This window comes from Mytilus trossulus, chromosome 1 (genome assembly GCF_036588685.1).
Source record: "Mytilus trossulus isolate FHL-02 chromosome 1, PNRI_Mtr1.1.1.hap1, whole genome shotgun sequence".
Taxonomy (NCBI): Eukaryota; Metazoa; Mollusca; class Bivalvia; order Mytilida; family Mytilidae; genus Mytilus; species Mytilus trossulus.
In genome coordinates, this window is record NC_086373.1 from 63625220 (window position 1) to 63645509 (window position 20290).

The 20290-nt window shown below is 30.5% G+C and overlaps 1 protein-coding gene across 1 annotated transcript in view; it reads left to right on the forward strand.

Annotated features, from left to right (window-relative positions):
* Window positions 1-20290, forward strand: part of LOC134686709 (cadherin-like and PC-esterase domain-containing protein 1) — a 58653-nt gene that overhangs the window by 32976 nt on the left and 5387 nt on the right. The window contains exons 6-18 of the mRNA XM_063546445.1: window positions 5211-5579; window positions 11749-11884; window positions 12618-12694; window positions 13143-13227; window positions 13671-13806; window positions 14072-14216; window positions 14774-14904; window positions 15393-15465; window positions 16009-16146; window positions 16784-16882; window positions 18953-19173; window positions 19456-19520; window positions 19865-20048. Of these exons, the coding sequence (XP_063402515.1) occupies window positions 5265-5579; window positions 11749-11884; window positions 12618-12694; window positions 13143-13227; window positions 13671-13806; window positions 14072-14216; window positions 14774-14904; window positions 15393-15465; window positions 16009-16146; window positions 16784-16882; window positions 18953-19173; window positions 19456-19520; window positions 19865-20048 (1805 nt within the window). The 5' untranslated portion in view covers window positions 5211-5264. The remainder of the gene's footprint in view (window positions 1-5210; window positions 5580-11748; window positions 11885-12617; window positions 12695-13142; window positions 13228-13670; window positions 13807-14071; window positions 14217-14773; window positions 14905-15392; window positions 15466-16008; window positions 16147-16783; window positions 16883-18952; window positions 19174-19455; window positions 19521-19864; window positions 20049-20290) is intronic.

The window sequence follows — 20290 nt, forward strand, 5'->3', positions numbered from 1 at the left end:
TATGCCAAATTTTTCACCTAAATAGAGAGTTTTAATTTAATGCTGTAGAGATTGAGTACATTTGCACTTTTGAAATTTCTTCTTCAGTTGTTGTAAGTATGAATTTTTGAAGTCATAAAACTCTGCAACAGTCAACATCAATTTACGACAGTTGTAATTACAAATTTGGATGCAGATTCAGGATTTTCAACACCAAATGAAGGTTATATAAAAGTCTATGCATTCACCATATGCATGTATGCAGTTACTTTAAACAGCCCCTGAAATTGACTACAAATATTCAAATACAGTGTTTTATTTAAAGTAATTGAAACGATAGAAAATTATAAAAAAAGCGCACTTTCAGTATTATGCTGAAAAGAAAAACCAACTCTAAGAGTTGATAATCTATTTCACAATCTTAAAGTTTTAATGTGAATGCATTTGATAATTGAACATAAAACACTAAGATAAAGATTAAATTTTAGATCAAATACATTACCCTGAATCTCAAAGGAAGAAAAGTATTGTACAGTAAACCAGTTATTTAATTGTTGACATGAATATTACAACGCTATAATCCCTAATGAAAACAATTTCTAAACAGATGCATTTGATACATCTGCCCTTGACTTTAAATCCTTAGAATATAGAAGTTTGCAGAGCCATTATAGTATTTGATCATAGTATTAAAGTCTTTACATAAAACTTGAAGGGAATAGCAATTCGTTTTGTTACTATTGGGACATTGTTTGGTTTCACGTAGATCATGTGGAACATAGAATTGTTACAGGTAGGTCAGGAATATATTTTTGGTCCATGAAAAAAAATGTCATTGCTATTTTTATAGGACTTTCAAAATCCTCAGAGACAGGAAAAGATAGTAAATTATGATATAATAAATTGGTGAATCTTGGTCAATCTTGTTTGTCTGATTTATGATTGATATTTGCTTTGTATCATAGGGGCTTTGGGGCAGGCACCATCACTTTATTTTTTTTATTGTTCTGTACAGCTGTTCATTATTTCATTTAATTTCTTAATTTTAATTATTCCCTAATCCTATTTGTAAAAATACTGACAGTTACAGGGGTCCTTAACTCTAATCCCTGATCCCTCTTGTTGTTTCTTTTAAAATCCATTTAAATATGATTAAAATACATGAAAAAAAGATGAAATAATGATGAGATATTAGCATACCAGTAGTCAGGGGAGGGGTCGGATGACCCCCCCCCCCCCCCCCCCCCCCTTGAAAACAAATAAGCACTGTTAAAGTCAATGTTCTGTTCGAATTGTGACTGTTAAAATCTAGTTTGTGAGTCCAACGACCCCAATCCCCCCCTTTGGAAATTCCTGGCTACGGGCCTGATTAGGTCTCTACACCAAAATATAACTTAATAATAAGTTATAAAAAGAAAGGATTCTATGTCTGTGGTTTGTGTAGATAAAAGTATTTTAAATTTGCTACCAGTTTACATTATCCAATAATGCTTATTTTAGTGATGAAACATTGTGATAAAATGTTTGGTAAACCTTCATAAGTAAAATGAAAAACCTGTGTATAGTAAGTTTGATATAAAGATTATTTCTATGGCTTTTTCAGCTAGAAAAGCATGAAAAGACTTGAGACATTAAAAGTCAATCTTTCTTGTATGATACATTAACATTTATGCTTTAAAACCTAAAAAGGCCTCAAGGACCACGTGTGGTCAGTTTTAATGAAAATGAAATATTGAGGTACATGTGGTGAAATAAAGAATCCCAAAAATAGGGAATGATTTATTGTGGTATTTGTGGTGAAGTTAATGTACATGTATACAAGTTTGTGGTTTACCGCAAGATATATCAATCAGGCAATGAAAATAAAAGTAAATGTTTGCTCAATCAGCAGTTGTATTTGCATAGTGTAAAATGTTATTCTATCATTCAAAATTCTATTTGTATGTAAATGTATTGAAGCTTGTGCAGTTTATGTTTCTGAAGCTAAAGAGCTTGTGTTTAATCTATCTAAAGTACTTTTTAACCAAAAATAATAAAAAATTAAAAGTACTTCAAATTAAAAGCTGTGAATTTCAGTGTTTTTTTAAGGAATTGATTGATATAGATATTTTGTTCATAGATAGGGTCCAGTATTTATTGAAGATACTGATGTTTTATTTTGATTTATTAGTACTTATAGTTATATTTCTTGTAACCTTGGACTGACACCAGTCAATAAAACAGATAACCAGTAATTAATGGGTACCAGTATAATATATGACCTTCAATCTCTACCATAACTTATTCTGTCTAGAGCTGACATGACAGTTCCAAGTGACATCATCATGGTATACTTTTAGTCTAGTCTGTCCTCTTTAAGAGTTGCTGCATACTAAACAAAAAGTATGACAATTTTCATTTTTTGGCAATCTTTTTTATTACCATTTTTGAGTTGCTGCTTAAATAGATACTTCACAAAAAGTATACACACTATTTATGTATGACAATTTTTATTATTTTGCCATTTTCTTTCTACATTTTTAAAGATAAAATTTTGGAGCCATGACTGCATTTTTATTAGCAAAGTTACAACTTGTTAAATGAAGAGGCTTGTGTAAAAAAAAAAACATGTCTGGCATTTTAAATTTTAAGCCTGGTATTTTTTATGAAATGTTTTATGAGCATAAAACAGCATCTGTTATTAGCTTAATGTATATTGAGAAATTTTATACTTTAGATATCTATCTGTAAAAAAAAGAGTGAAATAGTGAGTAAGTAAGTTTTCCCTGGTTTCCTCAAGATTTCAAGTATGTGTCAGGGTTATATTTTCATCAGGGCTCACCTTACCAAATTTATAGGGATAAAATATTTAAATTGCTTTTCCTTAATTTGAAAATTGTTTTATCAAGTAACATGTATACACATGTCATAAAGGACAAGAATTTTAATGAAAAAAGTAAAAAAATAAATACATATTAAATTTCATTTCCAAAAAAAATATGAATGAAAAGATCATGGCAAGATTAAAAATTTCTTTGACAGAAGATATGAACTGACAATATAATACATCCATGGTCTGACAGAAGATATGAAAACGATCAGGTTTCAATTACTCAAAAACTTTCAATTTAGAAGATGTTTAAATTTCACAGTTATTTTGATAACGATGTAGAGATTTAGCTTGAGGCTGTGCGGCTTGTTTAGTTGTACTGTGATGTATGGTAGGTTGATCCCAGTGTTAACAGTTTATCATTGTCAAGTTACAATGGCTCTAGGGTCAGGGATTATTTTCCCCTCCCATCCTTAACATAAAACAGTATGTTGCTGGTTTTGTTTACATTGTTAACCTTTAACTTCTTTAATCCATTCATTACATAGAGATCAGTGACCCTGGATTAAATAAACAATCTTGTTTTTTTCAGAGTGTGGATTTTTATCATTTTTCTTTTTCAGGTAAGATTTTTTTTCTGTGTTTGAACTTTAAAGAAAAAATTTAATGTCTATTTTTTTGTCAGGATTATTTAAAAAAAGATTTATGTTGGAGTTAATTGATTTATGTTTAATAGTTTTATTAAAAACAAGTAATTTTTTAAAATTTATAAAAACTCAAAAAAATCCCAAGCTTAAAAACACTCGATCCTGGAGTCCTGATGAAGGCCCTATCCCTCCTCATGTATGTCTAAGTTTGGATTAATGCTTGTTGGTAATTTTTTGTATAAAAATCTTTGAGCTTTTTGATAATTAAAAAATTGAAACAACATAAATCTTTATAATGCAGCTTATGAAGGAGTTGAGTTTTCTACCTTAAATTCTTCTTTATTTTTGTTCACCCAGCACATTCTTCCGTTATTCAATTTGGCTATTAGTCTTATCTAATTTATGATTGCTTGTAGAAAATTAGATTTGTTGAAAAGTTTTTTCCCACATTGATTAACCATTTGGTAACTCAGGTTTTACAATGTATGAATAACTTTTTTGTTAGTATTGAACATATTAATTTATAGATAAGATAAGAGGTGGCTGAAATGGAGCATGCAAAGATATTTTTTTAATAAGATTTCAAAATATATTGGACCTACCCAAAAAAGACATTTATCACATTAGAAGTGATTATAGAGTAAACACCTCTTTTTTCAAATTTATAATGTCAAGTTTTTGTGAAACAAGTACCCCAGTAAACCAAGTTACAATGGGACGAGTACCCAGGTAATTAATCTTCTATGGCATGAAAGTAAATACCATCTTGCTTTGTTATTTATCTAGGTATTCCCTGTTATTTATATATCAATTGTATGTTATATATACCCTTTATTGAAAAATTAAAGAATTATTTTCCCACCATTTAACAATAATTATATCTTAACAGTAGGGGACATCACTAGACATTATGTCACATACGTCCTTGTTTATTTCACCTTTTGTCACTAAATAGCTAAATAATAATTGTATACTTTCATGGTTTATTTGATAATCATAGACCATGAAACCTTTTATCTTTAGTAATGATAGAGCATGGTCTGTCTAAGGGAAAGTCTTGATAATAATTCTGCAGTTGCAGATAGGATTAGTTAACAAACAGTTGGATTGTCAAGGTTTTGTGGTTGAAATTAAACAGATATTTTTGAGAAAATGATACATTTTTTATCTTAATTGATGGTGAAAGCTGTGAGGACGTGATTGTGCTAACTAAATGCATGTTATGTAATAGAACTGTCAAATGATGTTTATTTTCTGTGTTTTTATTTTGGTTCAGCTGTTGTGTCATTTTATAAAATTGTTAACAAATATTGTGAAGAGATCTTATAGGATTTTAATATTCAATTTTGGTAAGACATCTTTGAGAGATGAATATATATAATTACTTTATCAAAATTAATTTTATAAAGATACATAATTATTTTGATACCATAGGTTAAGAATTATAAGGTACTCTTTATGATCATGATGGAAATTGCTTATAATTAGTTGGGCATTTTTCTCTCAAATTGACTGCTATATTTATGTGCATACGATGCATTATTAGGCGAGAGTACACTTACATGACTTAATTGTCCTATTAAAGAATATTTTTATGCTCAACCATAATTATCATTTTCATTAAACAAATTGACCATTATAATTAGACTAAGTATAAAATAGTTTTATGTCAGCACAAATGATCTGTTTTTATCATTGCCTAAATTTAGCATATAATTGTATAAAATTGGATATAAAAGTACATTACATAAATTAATATAAAAATTATATTGTAGATATTGTCCTTGGAATGATTATATGTATGTAGGAATAGAAAGTGATGTTGAACAATGTCTGCCTGTCTGTCAAAAAGTACGCTGCGTCAAACATTTCTATGGATGATAGTGGTAGCCTGCTTATCTTCACTGGTAACCTACCATATTGGACTGTTACTACCATGGGTTGAAATGAACCAGGCTTCAGATCAAGTCCAGCAACATGTCAGAATGAACCGTATGTTGATGAAAGAAGTTAATTCAAAAGAGACTTCTGGCATTGATGATAAAATATATGAAAGAGATGGCAGGCAAAATTCCTTGAGGAAGTTATCTGTCAATCAGCAACACAGTACTCAAAGCTCTACTATACTGGCCAAGTTAAGACAAGTAAGTACTGGTACTCATTTGTCTGCTCACAGTACTCTGATTGCCAAATTGCTTTGCAATATAAGACAAGTATGTAATCATGTGTTTTATAACTGTGCTAGTATTTGTAGCTCACTGTACATTAAAGAGGGTGGCAGGACCTTTTTTCGGGACGTCAGGATCAGATGTTTTTTGAGCTCTGGATTCAGGATTGATCATTTCGGGATTCCAGGAATTCTATTTTTGAACTTTGGGATGTCAGGATTTAAATTTCTCTAAATTTGGGACCTTGTGAGTTCATTTTTGCAAGCCAGGGATTTCGGGATCAGGACCCCTGTGCCCTCCCTTTACCCCTATTAAAGTATTGAAGCTATAACAGTTCATTTTTTTTGACATTTTGTCTTGCCAGATCCTTTTATTGCTTACTTCGTAGTATGCGTTTTGCTCATTGTTAAAGTCCGTACAGTTACATATAGTTACTAATTCATTCACACCCTATGGTCTATGGTGGATAGTTTTCTCATTGGCAAATGACAAGCATTAACTATATTTTATAAAGGGAATAAATAGTTCAATTCAGCAATTTTTTTTATTGGATGCAAAAATAAAGAAAACAAGATTTTCCCAAAGATAAATCCTATTCAACTTTAGTATTTGTGTATGATGAGAGAGCCATCTTTCAACAATCCACCTTTTCAGTGATAATTTGGTAAATTGGTATCATTTGTTTAGTAAATATAAGACTATGCTTTTGAAATTGAACAGATAAGCGCCTGGAAAAAAAACCTTTTTTTCTATAGATTGCATTGACACATACAAAATGTTTAATGCTTTGCTTTTGATATTGGCCTCAGAAAAGGTGGTACATATGTTTGTGCCAAAATAAAGATTGATCTATCTTATTTATATACAATACAGAATTATTTTTAATGTATGTTTGATGATTTAAATTATCAAGGGAATTTATCTAAAAAATCTCTTTTGATTGCTTAACATCAAATTCTGTCAAGTCATTTTGCCATTCGGAACATTACAACTGTATTGCACATCAGACTGCAGAAAAGGAACAATTTGGAAGAGTTTTGTTTGTTTCTCAATTTTAGATCAAGGGAGGGGGTAGAGCATATATATATCCCCTTATGATCGCCAGAAAAATAAAAATATCATGTTTATCCAAAAAAATTATATATTTTATACATGTTTATTCTTTCAATTATCAGGAATGACCCCCTTCCCCTTTTCCCCTCCCTGTTTAACAAAAATCATGGAACTGCCCCTGGAACCCTGCTACAATGTGATTAGTTTCACTTCAGAATACACATGTTCTAAATAGTATAATTGGTATATAATTGGTTTATTTAGCTGATGATTTCTGATAACATAGATAAGTGGATTGATGATGTGTGATAAACTTATCTGATTTGTATAGATTATTATCATAATGTTGCTTTGTGTTATATAAACTGTATACAGAAGATATAACAGTTGTTTATAGGCAAGGTCTTGTGATGAAAACTGTAAATTATTGGATCATAAAAAAAAATCCTCTTTATTAATGTATAAGCATGGTAGAGCCATTAATTCAAGACATTAATTAAAAATTGCTGCTACTTGTATTAAAAATATTAGGACAATACAGATCTCAAATAACCAGTGAAAGGTGAATGTGGATTCAGTCTGAAATATGAAATTTATGCAAATTCATGCAAAAGGATTACTTAAAAGATATAAAGAAAAAGACAAATGTGAATAAAAACTATAAGACAGGGACATTTGTATGTAAATGGGTTAAACTAGTATAATAAACCATCTCCCTTTTTAATAAAATCCTTGGACAAACTAAAGAATTAACAATTCTTATATCTAAGGTCTGACAAAGGCATATTTCACTTTGCTAGAAGTTAGTTCAGGTTAAGTAATGGTGACAGTATTTCTTCAGATCTCTATGAAGTTTAGTCATAAACTGTTATATATATATAATTTAGACTCGTTTATATTTTATGTTTGGGCATGTATCATATTTTCCCTCCGGTTTATATGATCCGTTCATCCTATGTATTGACTCTTAAAATTCAAGAGTTAATCTAAAAATGAGGGTACTTTCTCTAAAAATGAGGGTGCTTTTTATATGGCCTTCCAAATACCGTTTCGATCCCTAACATCACTGAAGAGACATTTATTGTCGAAATCCGGATATGGTGTACTAAAGAAATATTGACACCGAATGTTTGTGGCACAACATCCTGTCCACAAGTTAACAAATTTTTTTTTTTTCTGTGACGTATTAAATTTATAATAAGATCCATTTTGTTACAACCTGTGATCAATTTTATTTGGCAATCGCCAATGGCAGTCAGCAGGGTTAAAGAACATCAGTTGTTCGACCTGTTAGTCAAATGCGTTTTGTTTAAATATACTTTTTCACTCTTTTGGTCTTTTGGAAAATGTTGTTTGTGCTGTTTTTAGACCCTTCTACAACGAAATTTGTTTGACATGCACACGTATAAAAATTGCGGTTTTTATCCAACGCAGTCATAGGTTTGAACGTAGTTTTCAATTTAGACTCGTTTATATTTTATGTTTGGGCATGTATCATATTTTCCCTCCGGTTTATATGATCCGTTCATCCTATGTATTGACTCTTAAAATTCAAGAGTTAATCTAAAAATGAGGGTACTTTCTCTAAAAATGAGGGTGCTTTTTATATGGCCTTCCAAATACCGTTTCGATCCCTAACATCACTGAAGAGACATTTATTGTCGAAATCCGGATATGGTGTACTAAAGAAATATTGACACCGAATGTTTGTGGCACAACATCCTGTCCACAAGTTAACAAATTTTTTTTTTTCTGTGACGTATTAAATTTATAATAAGATCCATTTTGTTACAACCTGTGATCAATTTAATTTGGCAATCGCCAATGGCAGTCAGCAGGGTTAAAGAACATCAGTTGTTCGACCTGTTAGTCAAATGCGTTTTGTTTAAATATACTTTTTCACTCTTTTGGTCTTTTGGAAAATGTTGTTTGTGCTGTTTTTAGACCCTTCTACAACGAAATTTGTTTGACATGCACACGTATAAAAATTGCGGTTTTTATCCAACGCAGTCATAGGTTTGAACGTAGTTTTCAATTTAGACTCGTTTATATTTTATGTTTGGGCATGTATCATATTTTCCCTCCGGTTTATATGATCCGTTCATCCTATGTATTGACTCTTAAAATTCAAGAGTTAATCTAAAAATGAGGGTACTTTCTCTAAAAATGAGGGTGCTTTTTATATGGCCTTCCAAATACCGTTTCGATCCCTAACATCACTGAAGAGACATTTATTGTCGAAATCCGGATATGGTGTACTAAAGAAATATTGACACCGAATGTTTGTGGCACAACATCCTGTCCACAAGTTAACAAATTTTTTTTTTTCTGTGACGTATTAAATTTATAATAAGATCCATTTTGTTACAACCTGTGATCAATTTTATTTGGCAATCGCCAATGGCAGTCAGCAGGGTTAAAGAACATCAGTTGTTCGACCTGTTAGTCAAATGCGTTTTGTTTAAATATACTTTTTCACTCTTTTGGTCTTTTGGAAAATGTTGTTTGTGCTGTTTTTAGACCCTTCTACAACGAAATTTGTTTGACATGCACACGTATAAAAATTGCGGTTTTTATCCAACGCAGTCATATGTTTGAACGTAGTTTTCAATTTAGACTCGTTTATATTTTATGTTTGGGCATGTATCATATTTTCCCTCCGGTTTATATGATCCGTTCATCCTATGTATTGACTCTTAAAATTCAAGAGTTAATCTAAAAATGAGGGTACTTTCTCTAAAAATGAGGGTGCTTTTTATATGGCCTTCCAAATACCGTTTCGATCCCTAACATCACTGAAGAGACATTTATTGTCGAAATCCGGATATGGTGTACTAAAGAAATATTGACACCGAATGTTTGTGGCACAACATCCTGTCCACAAGTTAACAAATTTTTTTTTTTCTGTGACGTATTAAATTTATAATAAGATCCATTTTGTTACAACCTGTGATCAATTTTATTTGGCAATCGCCAATGGCAGTCAGCAGGGTTAAAGAACATCAGTTGTTCGACCTGTTAGTCAAATGCGTTTTGTTTAAATATACTTTTTCACTCTTTTGGTCTTTTGGAAAATGTTGTTTGTGCTGTTTTTAGACCCTTCTACAACGAAATTTGTTTGACATGCACACGTATAAAAATTGCGGTTTTTATCCAACGCAGTCATAGGTTTGAACGTAGTTTTCAATTTAGACTCGTTTATATATATATATATATATATATATTATATAAGCTTCAAAATAATTTTGTGATAGAAGAGGTGCACAATTTGTCCCCATCAAAATGCCATTTTAACTGTATATATACTGTGTCATTTAAATTATTAGAACTTTATAAAAAAAAAAACCTTTTAGCTTGAAAGATTTGCGTGATTGTCTATTAAGAGATTCGTTATTTGTCTCTAATCTTAGTAGTTTTTTGTGTTGTTTTGTTTTTCATTAAAAGGAATTGCAAAGACTACTTTAACACATATAAAAACAAGGATTTATTGAAAAACCTCTCATACATAAGAAAATTGTGTTTGATGAGATCTGATAGTGCTGTGTAAAGAGTAGAAAAATCTCAACTTAGCTACAACAATATGAACCTGACACTGGAACACAGTTGATCTAAAACATTAAATATTTTTTTTAAAGATAATTTATTGCCACCTCCACATAATTAATACTGTCAACAAAAATATATGAGTTATTCTACATCTACGAAGTGCTTATCTAAGATAGCATACATTTTAAAATACTGGTCAATTGTTCATAAAATGTAGCAGTTCTATATAAATCAATATCAGTACCATATAAACTGATGTAGGTATATCAACAGGTGCTTGTTTTCTTGTGTTATTTATTACAGTTGATAAATACATATGTTAGATTTAATTACTACCTGCTTCCAGATAATTTATACATGTCACTATTTTTGTCTACAGGGGAAGATAATCAATTAATCTAAGTGACCCTGCTTCTTGTTTTTATGTTTTGACCTTGAGGGTGACTAAAATAGACCATTTATCTCTATTACAAATCGTAAACAAAACATTTTCACTTACATATAAATAATAAAATTTGGGCTTTTTTTAACATGCTGTAAAAAGTCAATTGTCGTTTCTCTGTTAACTGTGGTGTGAAATCTGATAGGATTTTATGTTAACCCCTTAAAGCATGTTTTTATATTGCGGTCTCATTGACCTATACCCTGCATCTCCTTTTTATGAGACTAAAAGTCATATACACTTGTCTTTTTTGGTGTAAAGCAGTTAAAATTAATGATACATCTACTTTTATAGCAATGTATTTGTTAATGGAGTTGAGGATAAAATATAGGGTCTTGATGTATGTGTGTCCATTAGTATTCCCACAACATATAATTTTTATTAGTCTAAATTAAACTGCAAGGATGTGTTAATTAATGTCGGGCAGGTGGGCGGGAAGGTGGGTGGTCTGGCGGGTAGCTGCCATACAGTGTTAGTTCATTCATATGAAAACCCTTTGATGAAATCTTTCCAAATTTTTATATGTTGTTTTGTGACTAAACGAAAGTCAAATAAAATTTTCAAGATTTTAGTTTTTCTATTTTTTGATTTGTAAACCTTTCAGTTATTTTTATTTATTTTAAATTGAGTTATTTCCCTTTGACCAGAATAGTATAAAATAATCTAAAGTTGTTTATTTTTTATGTCATTTGGTCTCGTTTTTATTCTAAGTTATTTCCCTATGAACAGGGAAGCGATGTAAACTAAACTTTTGTTTGATTACATAAAGAGATCAATTCATGGGGTTCTTTGATTTGCTGGTTCTAACAATGTACTTAGATGTTCTGACAGCCTCTTGTTTAGTATCTAAATTTAGACATAATATCTATAGTTGGACATATCATTGTCAATGCACTTTGAGGTTGGGACCTTGACCTCCAAATCAGAATCAATTACACAGTCATGCTATTTAGTGTGTTAACTCTTGTTGATAGTTATGATTCGATTTATGTAATGATCTTTACCATAATTATAGAAGTCCAATGGCTGTGGGTTTTTTTAATTGTTGATGTCAAGCTCCATGTATTTATACCAATTATCAAATAATGATTGTCTTTTTCCTAGATTGAAAGCAGACTACAGAGTATATCAGCATCCAGAACTGTGCTGACATTAGGTCTGACTAAAAACCAAACACAAATTATAAAGGATGTGTTCTCTAAACATAATTATACAGTGTTTACTAAAGATGAAACTACCGGTATGTTTTATAAAGGTTATGTTTATTTCTAATGTCCAATGATAATTAATCCAATTAAATATGACTTTTCATCATTCAAATTGCTAGAATGACTCATAGGTAACATTTTTAGTTTGAATCATTTTCATAAAAAGTGTGAAATAGGATGTTGGAAACAGTGCTATCCACTTAATGTCTTGTGATTCTCCAAAAAAAAGTAGCAGAAGAAGATTGAGTAAAATTATGAGTATCCAGTCATCTCCTTGTTTTTATAAAAAAGAAATTCTTAAAATCCTTATAAAAAATTATGTCTTATGTGGTGCAACTGCTTATAAAGACCAAGAACAAAGTCTGTTTTATGACAACAGTTCTCTAATAGTCTGTGAAATACTCTTGAAGATCCATTGGTGGCCTTCAACTGTTGCCTGCTCTATGGTTGGGTTGTTTTCTCTTTGACACATTCCCCATTTCCGTTTTCAATTTTATTGATTGCCTATCATGAATACAGCACACATGAAACACACACAATCAGTAGTTGACTATGAAGTTGAGGTAACATATACTTCAAACAGAGTACAAATGTACATTATGTTGTGAAATATGTAATTACTTGCTACTTTAAGGGATTGACCTCTATTTCATTGTTCACTGAAATGGGAACATGATAGTACAAGCAGTGCTTGTGTCTGATGTTTTTAGAGATGATCTTGTATATAAAATGTTAAACATAGTTTATTTGATATTTGTTTTCTAGATACAAAAGGAAACTGGTCTGTGGTATGGACTGCAAGTAAAACTGATATACAAAATAGACATGATGCCTACACCATGGTAAGAATAGAGAATTGTAGAAGCATTCCTAGTATTCTTTGCCCTTTTACATTAATGATTTGTGAATAAGCATTCAAATATTTATTTGTATGCTAACCAATTATACCACACCTTTCAAAAGAGTTTTTTTTTAAAAAACCATGGTATTTAAAATGTTTTGCAACGACTCATCATCTTTAAGAATTGTTTTAGTTAGTACATGTAGTCTGATTCATTGCATGTTTGTATATACATATTTACTTTTTTTGGTATTTAGCTGTATTTTGCCTCCGAATGACCTTAGAGCTTCTCTGAATCACCTTTTGACGTCAAGCAACAATCACTGTCTAAGTACCATGACATCAAATCTTTTGAATTATGATGTCAAAGTTTATAGGAACCTGTGAGATATATGTAATGGCGGACAAATTTGCATACAAGTGAAAATACATCTATTACTATCTTTCAGTACAACCACATACCTGTCATACATCAAGTAATTGAACAGCCAGAATATATCTGTTACCTACATACAGTCTATAGTAAAGTTACAGGTATTTATATACTGTTTAGCAGAATAAAGGATTAAACAAATGTTTTCAAAATTAGAAAATTTGAAAATTAGAAAAAAAAATTGTAAAAAAGGGAATAAAGAACACTTAGAATATCAATATAGAAAAAGAGACGGAAGATACCAAGGGGACATTCAAAACACATAAGTCAAAGAAAAACTGACAACGCCATGACAAAAAAATGGGGAAAAAATTTCAAAAGACAAGCAAGTACACTTAACATTACATAGAAAACTAAAAAAGGAGCAACACAAACTCCACCAAAAACTTTAAATGAACTGAGTATTTCCGCACAAAAACTTCACTCACATGTTTTATATTCAATTATGAAATGTTTAAAATTTGTATAATAGATATTTATAAAGGTGACTACAATGCAAAACTTTTGACAATGCTCATTTTAATTAAAGATTATTGTATTGCAGAGAGTCATAATACAACATGCTATGACAAACTATCAGCCTTAATAGAAACCAAAATGAAACCTCAGTCTAATTATTTATTGTATGATGAACAGAAAGGAATTCAGACCAAACATGGAACAGATTTAAGAGATATTAGGTAAGTTTAAATCACAATATCTGATCCAATACATTCTTGGTAATATTTATATAAAAGCAAACACCAAAATGTTGTGATTTGTTTAAAACTTTCAAACGATGAAATTCAACCAATGACCTTATTATGATTTTGGGTATGAACGATGAGATACCACAAAGTACTTCACATTCTGAAATGTTAAATTAAGTGGATTTCAATTTTGCAAAGAATAGAAAATCACATTGTTTGACACAACTTAACAATATTGGTTTCATTGTTTTAACAGATACAATGGTAGTCTATGGCACAGCAACAGCAGTTTTTTGAGAAATAATGGTTCTATCATCAATATGAAACTAAATGTTTATGTGGCAGCCATGTTTCCTGTAAGACTATACATCTACTCTGGAAAAGATCTGGAAAAAATGAAGGTATGTTATTTTTGTGATTGTTATGCCCCACCTACAATAGTAGAGGGGCATTATGTTTTCTGGTCTGTGCATCCGTGTGTCCGTCCGTCCGTCGGTTCGTCCGTCTGTCCCGCCTCAGGTTAAAGTTTTTGGTCAAGGTAGTTTTTGATGAAGTTGAAGTCCAATCGACTTCAAACTTAGTACACATGTTGCCTATGATATGATCTTTCTAATTTTTATGCCAAATTAGAGATTTTACCCCAATTTCACGGTCCACTGAACATAGAAAATGATTATGCGAGTGGAGCATTCGTGTACTGAGGACACATTCTTGTTTTACCCAAGTTTCAAATGACCTTTAATTTTTTATATATTCTATTAACATAGTTCTTCATTTTTGAGTGAAAAAAAAATATTTTGCATATTTTATTTTTCAAAATTGCATTGTATGACAGATTCAGGGAAGATAATTTGTTTGACACAGGCAGGGGAGATAAATGCACAACACTTTAAAAGCAATATTTTATTAGCTGTCATTCAGATTTCTGAATTATTGATATTTCACACGTTATTTGTAGACATACATATCAGATAGTTTTGGTGAAACATCAGAGGGCATTTGGTGGAAACAACTGAAGCAGTCTGTTGTTCTAAGTTTACTTACATCAGAGAATTTAGCATTGAAACTGAATCTACAATACAATAACATGTAAGTTGTTGTGTAAAAAATTGTGTCATTTCAAGTTGAGGGTTTGTTGTTAAGGTCTGTTTGATTATAAAAACCAAACTATTCAACATAATGGAAATCAATGAGTGATGCATGATATAATTTAAACTATTTAATTATTACAAGTGACTTATTTTTGCTTTGAAAATGATAAAAATATATTTTATATATTGATTTAAAGGGTAATTGTAAAGATCTTAGTGAACATAACTCTATAAAAATCACCATATACATGTACAAGAATTCTTTTTTATATGAGGTTGTGTCAGACAATAAATAAGGATGGCTAAAAGAAATACACCTGCTGATCAATATAATAATTTCTTATCTTAATTTAGCAACATCATTTTTAATTATTTTTCAGATATGTCTGAATTTAAAAAAAATCACAACCCCTTATCTTTTTGCTTGCAAAATAATTGATATATATCTTCTTTTTGGAAGTTTGTTAATCATCAATTCTATTGTAGATATAACCAGTATACACAGTTGTTTCAGTACCATGTGATCTTCACATCAAATTTCCATCCAATCATATTAAAGGTTTGAATAAAATTTTGCATATTATTCAGTTTCGAAAAACACACAACTATAAGTTGGAATTTTTCTGCCCCACCTACGATAGTAGAGGGGCATTATGTTTTCTGGTCTGTGCGTCCGTTCGACTGTCTGTTCTTCCGTTCGTCCATCCATTTTAATGCCAAATTAGAGTTTTTACTCCAATTTCACGGTCCACTGAACATGGAAAATGATAGTGCGAGTTGGGCATTCATGTACTGAGGACACATTCTTGTTGCAATCAGATCTGAATAAATGTCTTCGTTTAGACTTCTTAAAGAAGTAAAAAGCAATTGTTGAAAAATTAATTATTCATAAAGTGTGAGTACTCGTAACTGTTCTTTACATTTATGAATGTGTACAAACTATTTTTGATTTTATTGCACGAAAAAGAAGAATAAATGTAAAAACTGTAAAAAAAAATCTACATGAAAATATAAAAGTAAAACAACCCTACAAATATATGGAAAATAAAATTAAAAAAAAATCAACCATACTGAATACAGCTATCTTTTAATTTCTGTGTAGGTGAAACTGTTGCCTCAAAGTGACAGTTCTGACATAGTTAAAGATACTATTTCTCTAATGGTCACCAAGGAAACAGTTTCAATGGATGTAGCTGTAGCACTTGGTGAAAGTGGCAGTGATATTATTCTGGATCGGAAGGTATGCTTGTTTATGTTCCTAAAACAAAGATTGAATGATATATTTATCAAATTTTGTAGTGAATATCTAACACTATGGTAAAACTGTAAAGCTATGGCTATGATTTTCAAATGCTTGAAATAAAAATAAAAGGAAAACATTTTGGAAAAGTTTTCTACAAATCATAGTTATCTCCCCTCGAAAAGATCCAATAGCTGAGTCTCTATGTCATTTCAGATAGCCAATAGTATTGACATTTTCCTCTATTTCTCTGTCCATCTGATTAACTTGAATACAATAAATTCTATGAATTCATTTATATTTGTTAATACTGTATTTATATATTGAGGAACAATTATTCAAATTTTCTTGGTTCAATGTTTGAAAGAATTTATAAAACCTCTTAAACAATTTTTTGAAATACCAGTTTTAGAAATGTAATAATCACTTCTATTCAAATTCAAATTAATTCAATAGTGATATATGTATATATTATTTTGTTTTTGTTTTTGAAGGGGGAGGGTATACAAAAATAGGAGTAATGCTTGAGCCTTGTTCTTTTGCAAAATGTTTTCCTTTAAGATTTACAAAGCTTTCTCTGATCAATAAAGAAAAATGATTCAACAAATTTTCCTATTATTATATATTTCTTTTACAGAAATGCAGAAATGGTTATGGTGTGTGTTTACTGGATTCTGATCTGATTTACCTCCTAAATAATGTACAAGAGAGTAAATCATTAGGACAATTTATAAAGGTAGTAGTCTTTGTATGGAAAATAATTTACTGAATGAATGTACAATAATTAACTGATTTAGAAAATAAAAAAAACAGGTCTAAATATTTTTCATGCAAGTTAGGACAAATTTAATCTTGTTAGTTCATTATTTCCCTCTCAGTTTTTATAAAAAATGAACATTTTTTGGTCTTATATTGGTATCACGTTGGCGTCGTTGTCTGCATCGTCGTGGTTGTCGTCGTTGTCCGAATACTTTTAGTTTTCGAACTTTAACTTTAGTTTAAGTCAATAGAAATCTATGAAATTTTAACACAAGGTTTATGACCACAAAATGAAGGTTGGGATTGATTTTGGAAGTTTTGGTCCCAACAGTTTAGGAATTAGGGGCCAAAAATGGCCCAAATAAGCATATTCATGGCTTTTGCACTACAACTTTAGTTTAAGGCAATAGAAATCAATGAAATTTTAAAATAAGGTCTACGTCCACAAAAGGAAGGTTGGGATTGATTTTGGGAGTTGAGGTCTCAACAGTTTAGGAATTAAGGGCCAAAAAAGGCCCAAATAAGCATTTTTCTTGGTTTTTCGCACCATAACATTAGTATAAGTAAATAGAAATCTATGAAATTTAAACACATGGTTTATGACCATAAAGGGAAGGTTGGGATTGATTTCGGGAGTTTTGGTCCCAATTAATTAGGGGCCAAAATTAAACTTTGTTTGATTTTATCTAAAACTGAATAATAGGGGTTCTTTGATATGCCGAATCTAACTGTGTACTTAGATTCTTAATTTTTGGTCCCGTTTTCAAATTTGTCTACAATTAACAAGGGTCTAAAATTAAATTTAGTTTGATTTTAACAAAAATTGAATTCTCGGGGTTCTTTGATATGCTGAATTTAAACATGTACTTAGTTTTTTTTATTATGGGCCCAATTTTCAAGTTGGGCCAAATCGAGGTCCAAAATTAAACTTTGTTTGATTTCAACAAAATGTCAATATATGGGGTTCTTCTATATGCTGAATCTAACCATGCATTTAGATTTTTTATATTTCAGACCGGTTATCAAATTGGTTCACATTGAGGTCTGCAGGGTCCAAAATTGAATTTTATTTGATTTCATCAAAAATTGAATTCTTGTTTTTTTTTGGATATGATAAATCTAACCATGTATTGAGATTTTGTATATTGGAATACCACAAAGGGATGGTAAGAATTGTCTTTGGGAGTTATGGCTCAAACTGTTAAGGAATAAGGTGCAAAAAAGGGGGGAAATAGTTCCCAGGTTAATAAACAATTACTTAAAGTACAAAACATAATTTAAAAGCAGTGTAAGGTTGGTAATTGAAACTCATTTTAATATCTCTCCTAAACTGCTCTTAAATTATGTATATTGGAAATTTGCCAAAAACTTTATTATTAATACATTCCATTGGAAATTTGCCAAAATCTTTAGGTTAATGAACTTTATTGGAAATTTGCCAATATAAAATGTTACATTGGAGTTATCTTTCTTTGTCTAGAAAAGTAGTTAAATTAATTTAAATCATGACTGTATGACATTTCATATTTTATGATATATTTAAATGAGTAGTTATTGTTGAAAATTCCAGAAGAAATTTGAATTGAGATCATTTTTGGAAAAAGGGAAAGGGGGAGGTGAAATAAATTGGTGGAGTTCAATTTTTCTTATTTCAGATTTCAGAAATGAAAAAGAAAATTTCTTCAAATATCAAAGGATTAATATTCAACAGCATACTGAATTGCTCAAATGCAAAAAAAACAACATTTTAAGTTCATTAGACCACATTCATTCTGTGTCAGAAACCTATGCTGTGTCAACTATTTAATCACAATCCAAAGTCAGAGCTGTATCCAGTTTGAATGTTGTGTCATACTAGCCCCAACCGTTCAGGGTTCGACCTCTGCTGTCGTATAAAGCTGCGCCCTGTGGAGCATCTGGTTAATTTATACCTACCAATGTTTGTTTAGTCATGGTAGCTCGGCTCAATGTATACTGAGTTTGAAATTCTTTTGTTATACCAAATCTCAGTTTGACAAGTTGAACAAGGTATTGTTTCTTATTTTAGCTGTATCCTTCATTGTCAGAAGATTATACATCAGATATAACCAGACTTCAGAAGATCTGGATAAATGATAGATCTCTACAGACACTTAATCAACAGATCAAGGAGCACCATATCCCAGAGTTCCATTCTACCACTGACGTACATTCTCTCCTTCATCAAGTGGAGAGTCACTTATCTGCAGAGGTGGATTATGTTGAGGAAGATTTACTCAGATCAAATTTGTAAGTAATATTTAGTTTAGCCCTGCCACTCAGTGGCCAAGGCTATATAGAGTTACCTGCACCTGCTATTTCAACCTTCCTTTCATCTAAAATCTAACTGTTGTTCCAATTTTTTTCATTAAACAAATTTTTGAATTTGAATGTCTTAGTGTTTAATGGTGACTTACAGATATAGTTCATGTTTCCTTTAAGAAAACTCCCATTTGACAGAATAATAGCCCTAAAACTTTAAGATGAATTTGATTGATAAAAGTCTGAATGACAGTTTTTAATTATTTGCAGGGTTCCAAGCTCAAACTTCCGCCGACATCTTAAAAGTAGCGATCAGAAAGACTATATATTATCTGGTAGGTAAATAATCAATAGATAACAATGTGGGTTATATTTTAGTGGAATATTAACCCTAAACAACAAAAAAACAAGAGAAGACATCCAAAAGTCATTGTCATTTTTTAAAGGTCAAATAAAACTAAGATAAAGACAATTGCTAAATGTTTATAAGGAACTTTACAAAATTATTTTTATTCAAAGCATAAATAATTCCAGAAAATATCATTCTAAAGATATCATTATGTTTAAGTATAGTTTAAACAGATTTTATGAGAAAAAATAGGACAACCAGTTGGACACAATGTATATCAACACTTTTTTGTATAAATTATGTAATAAATAAGCATATTTTTACTTACAGATGAGGAAGGTTCAACATTACTAAGCCATCTAGAGGTATATCCTACAATTGACCTACACCTTGATCCATACAAGACGAATTATAACATTACAGTGAACTATGACATTATAATGTTACATTTTGATGTCAGAACTAAAGACAGTAAAACTGAAGCTAGATTTGACAACATTAGTGGTTTAGTCAGGTATGATATTACATGTTACAATAGAACCAGTTTAATTTTTAGAAAAGTCTGTTAACATCTTTTGTGCACAAAAATCATCACTTTTTATTCAAAACTGTTTTTCCTTGCCTATTTATTGTATTTCCTTCTTTGAGTCACTATGTAAATTTGATTAATCAGCAGATTTACTAAATCACACTGCATGCACATCATTGAAAATAGTCTTTTCTTTATTATACATATATCCTTAACTTAAACCCTTG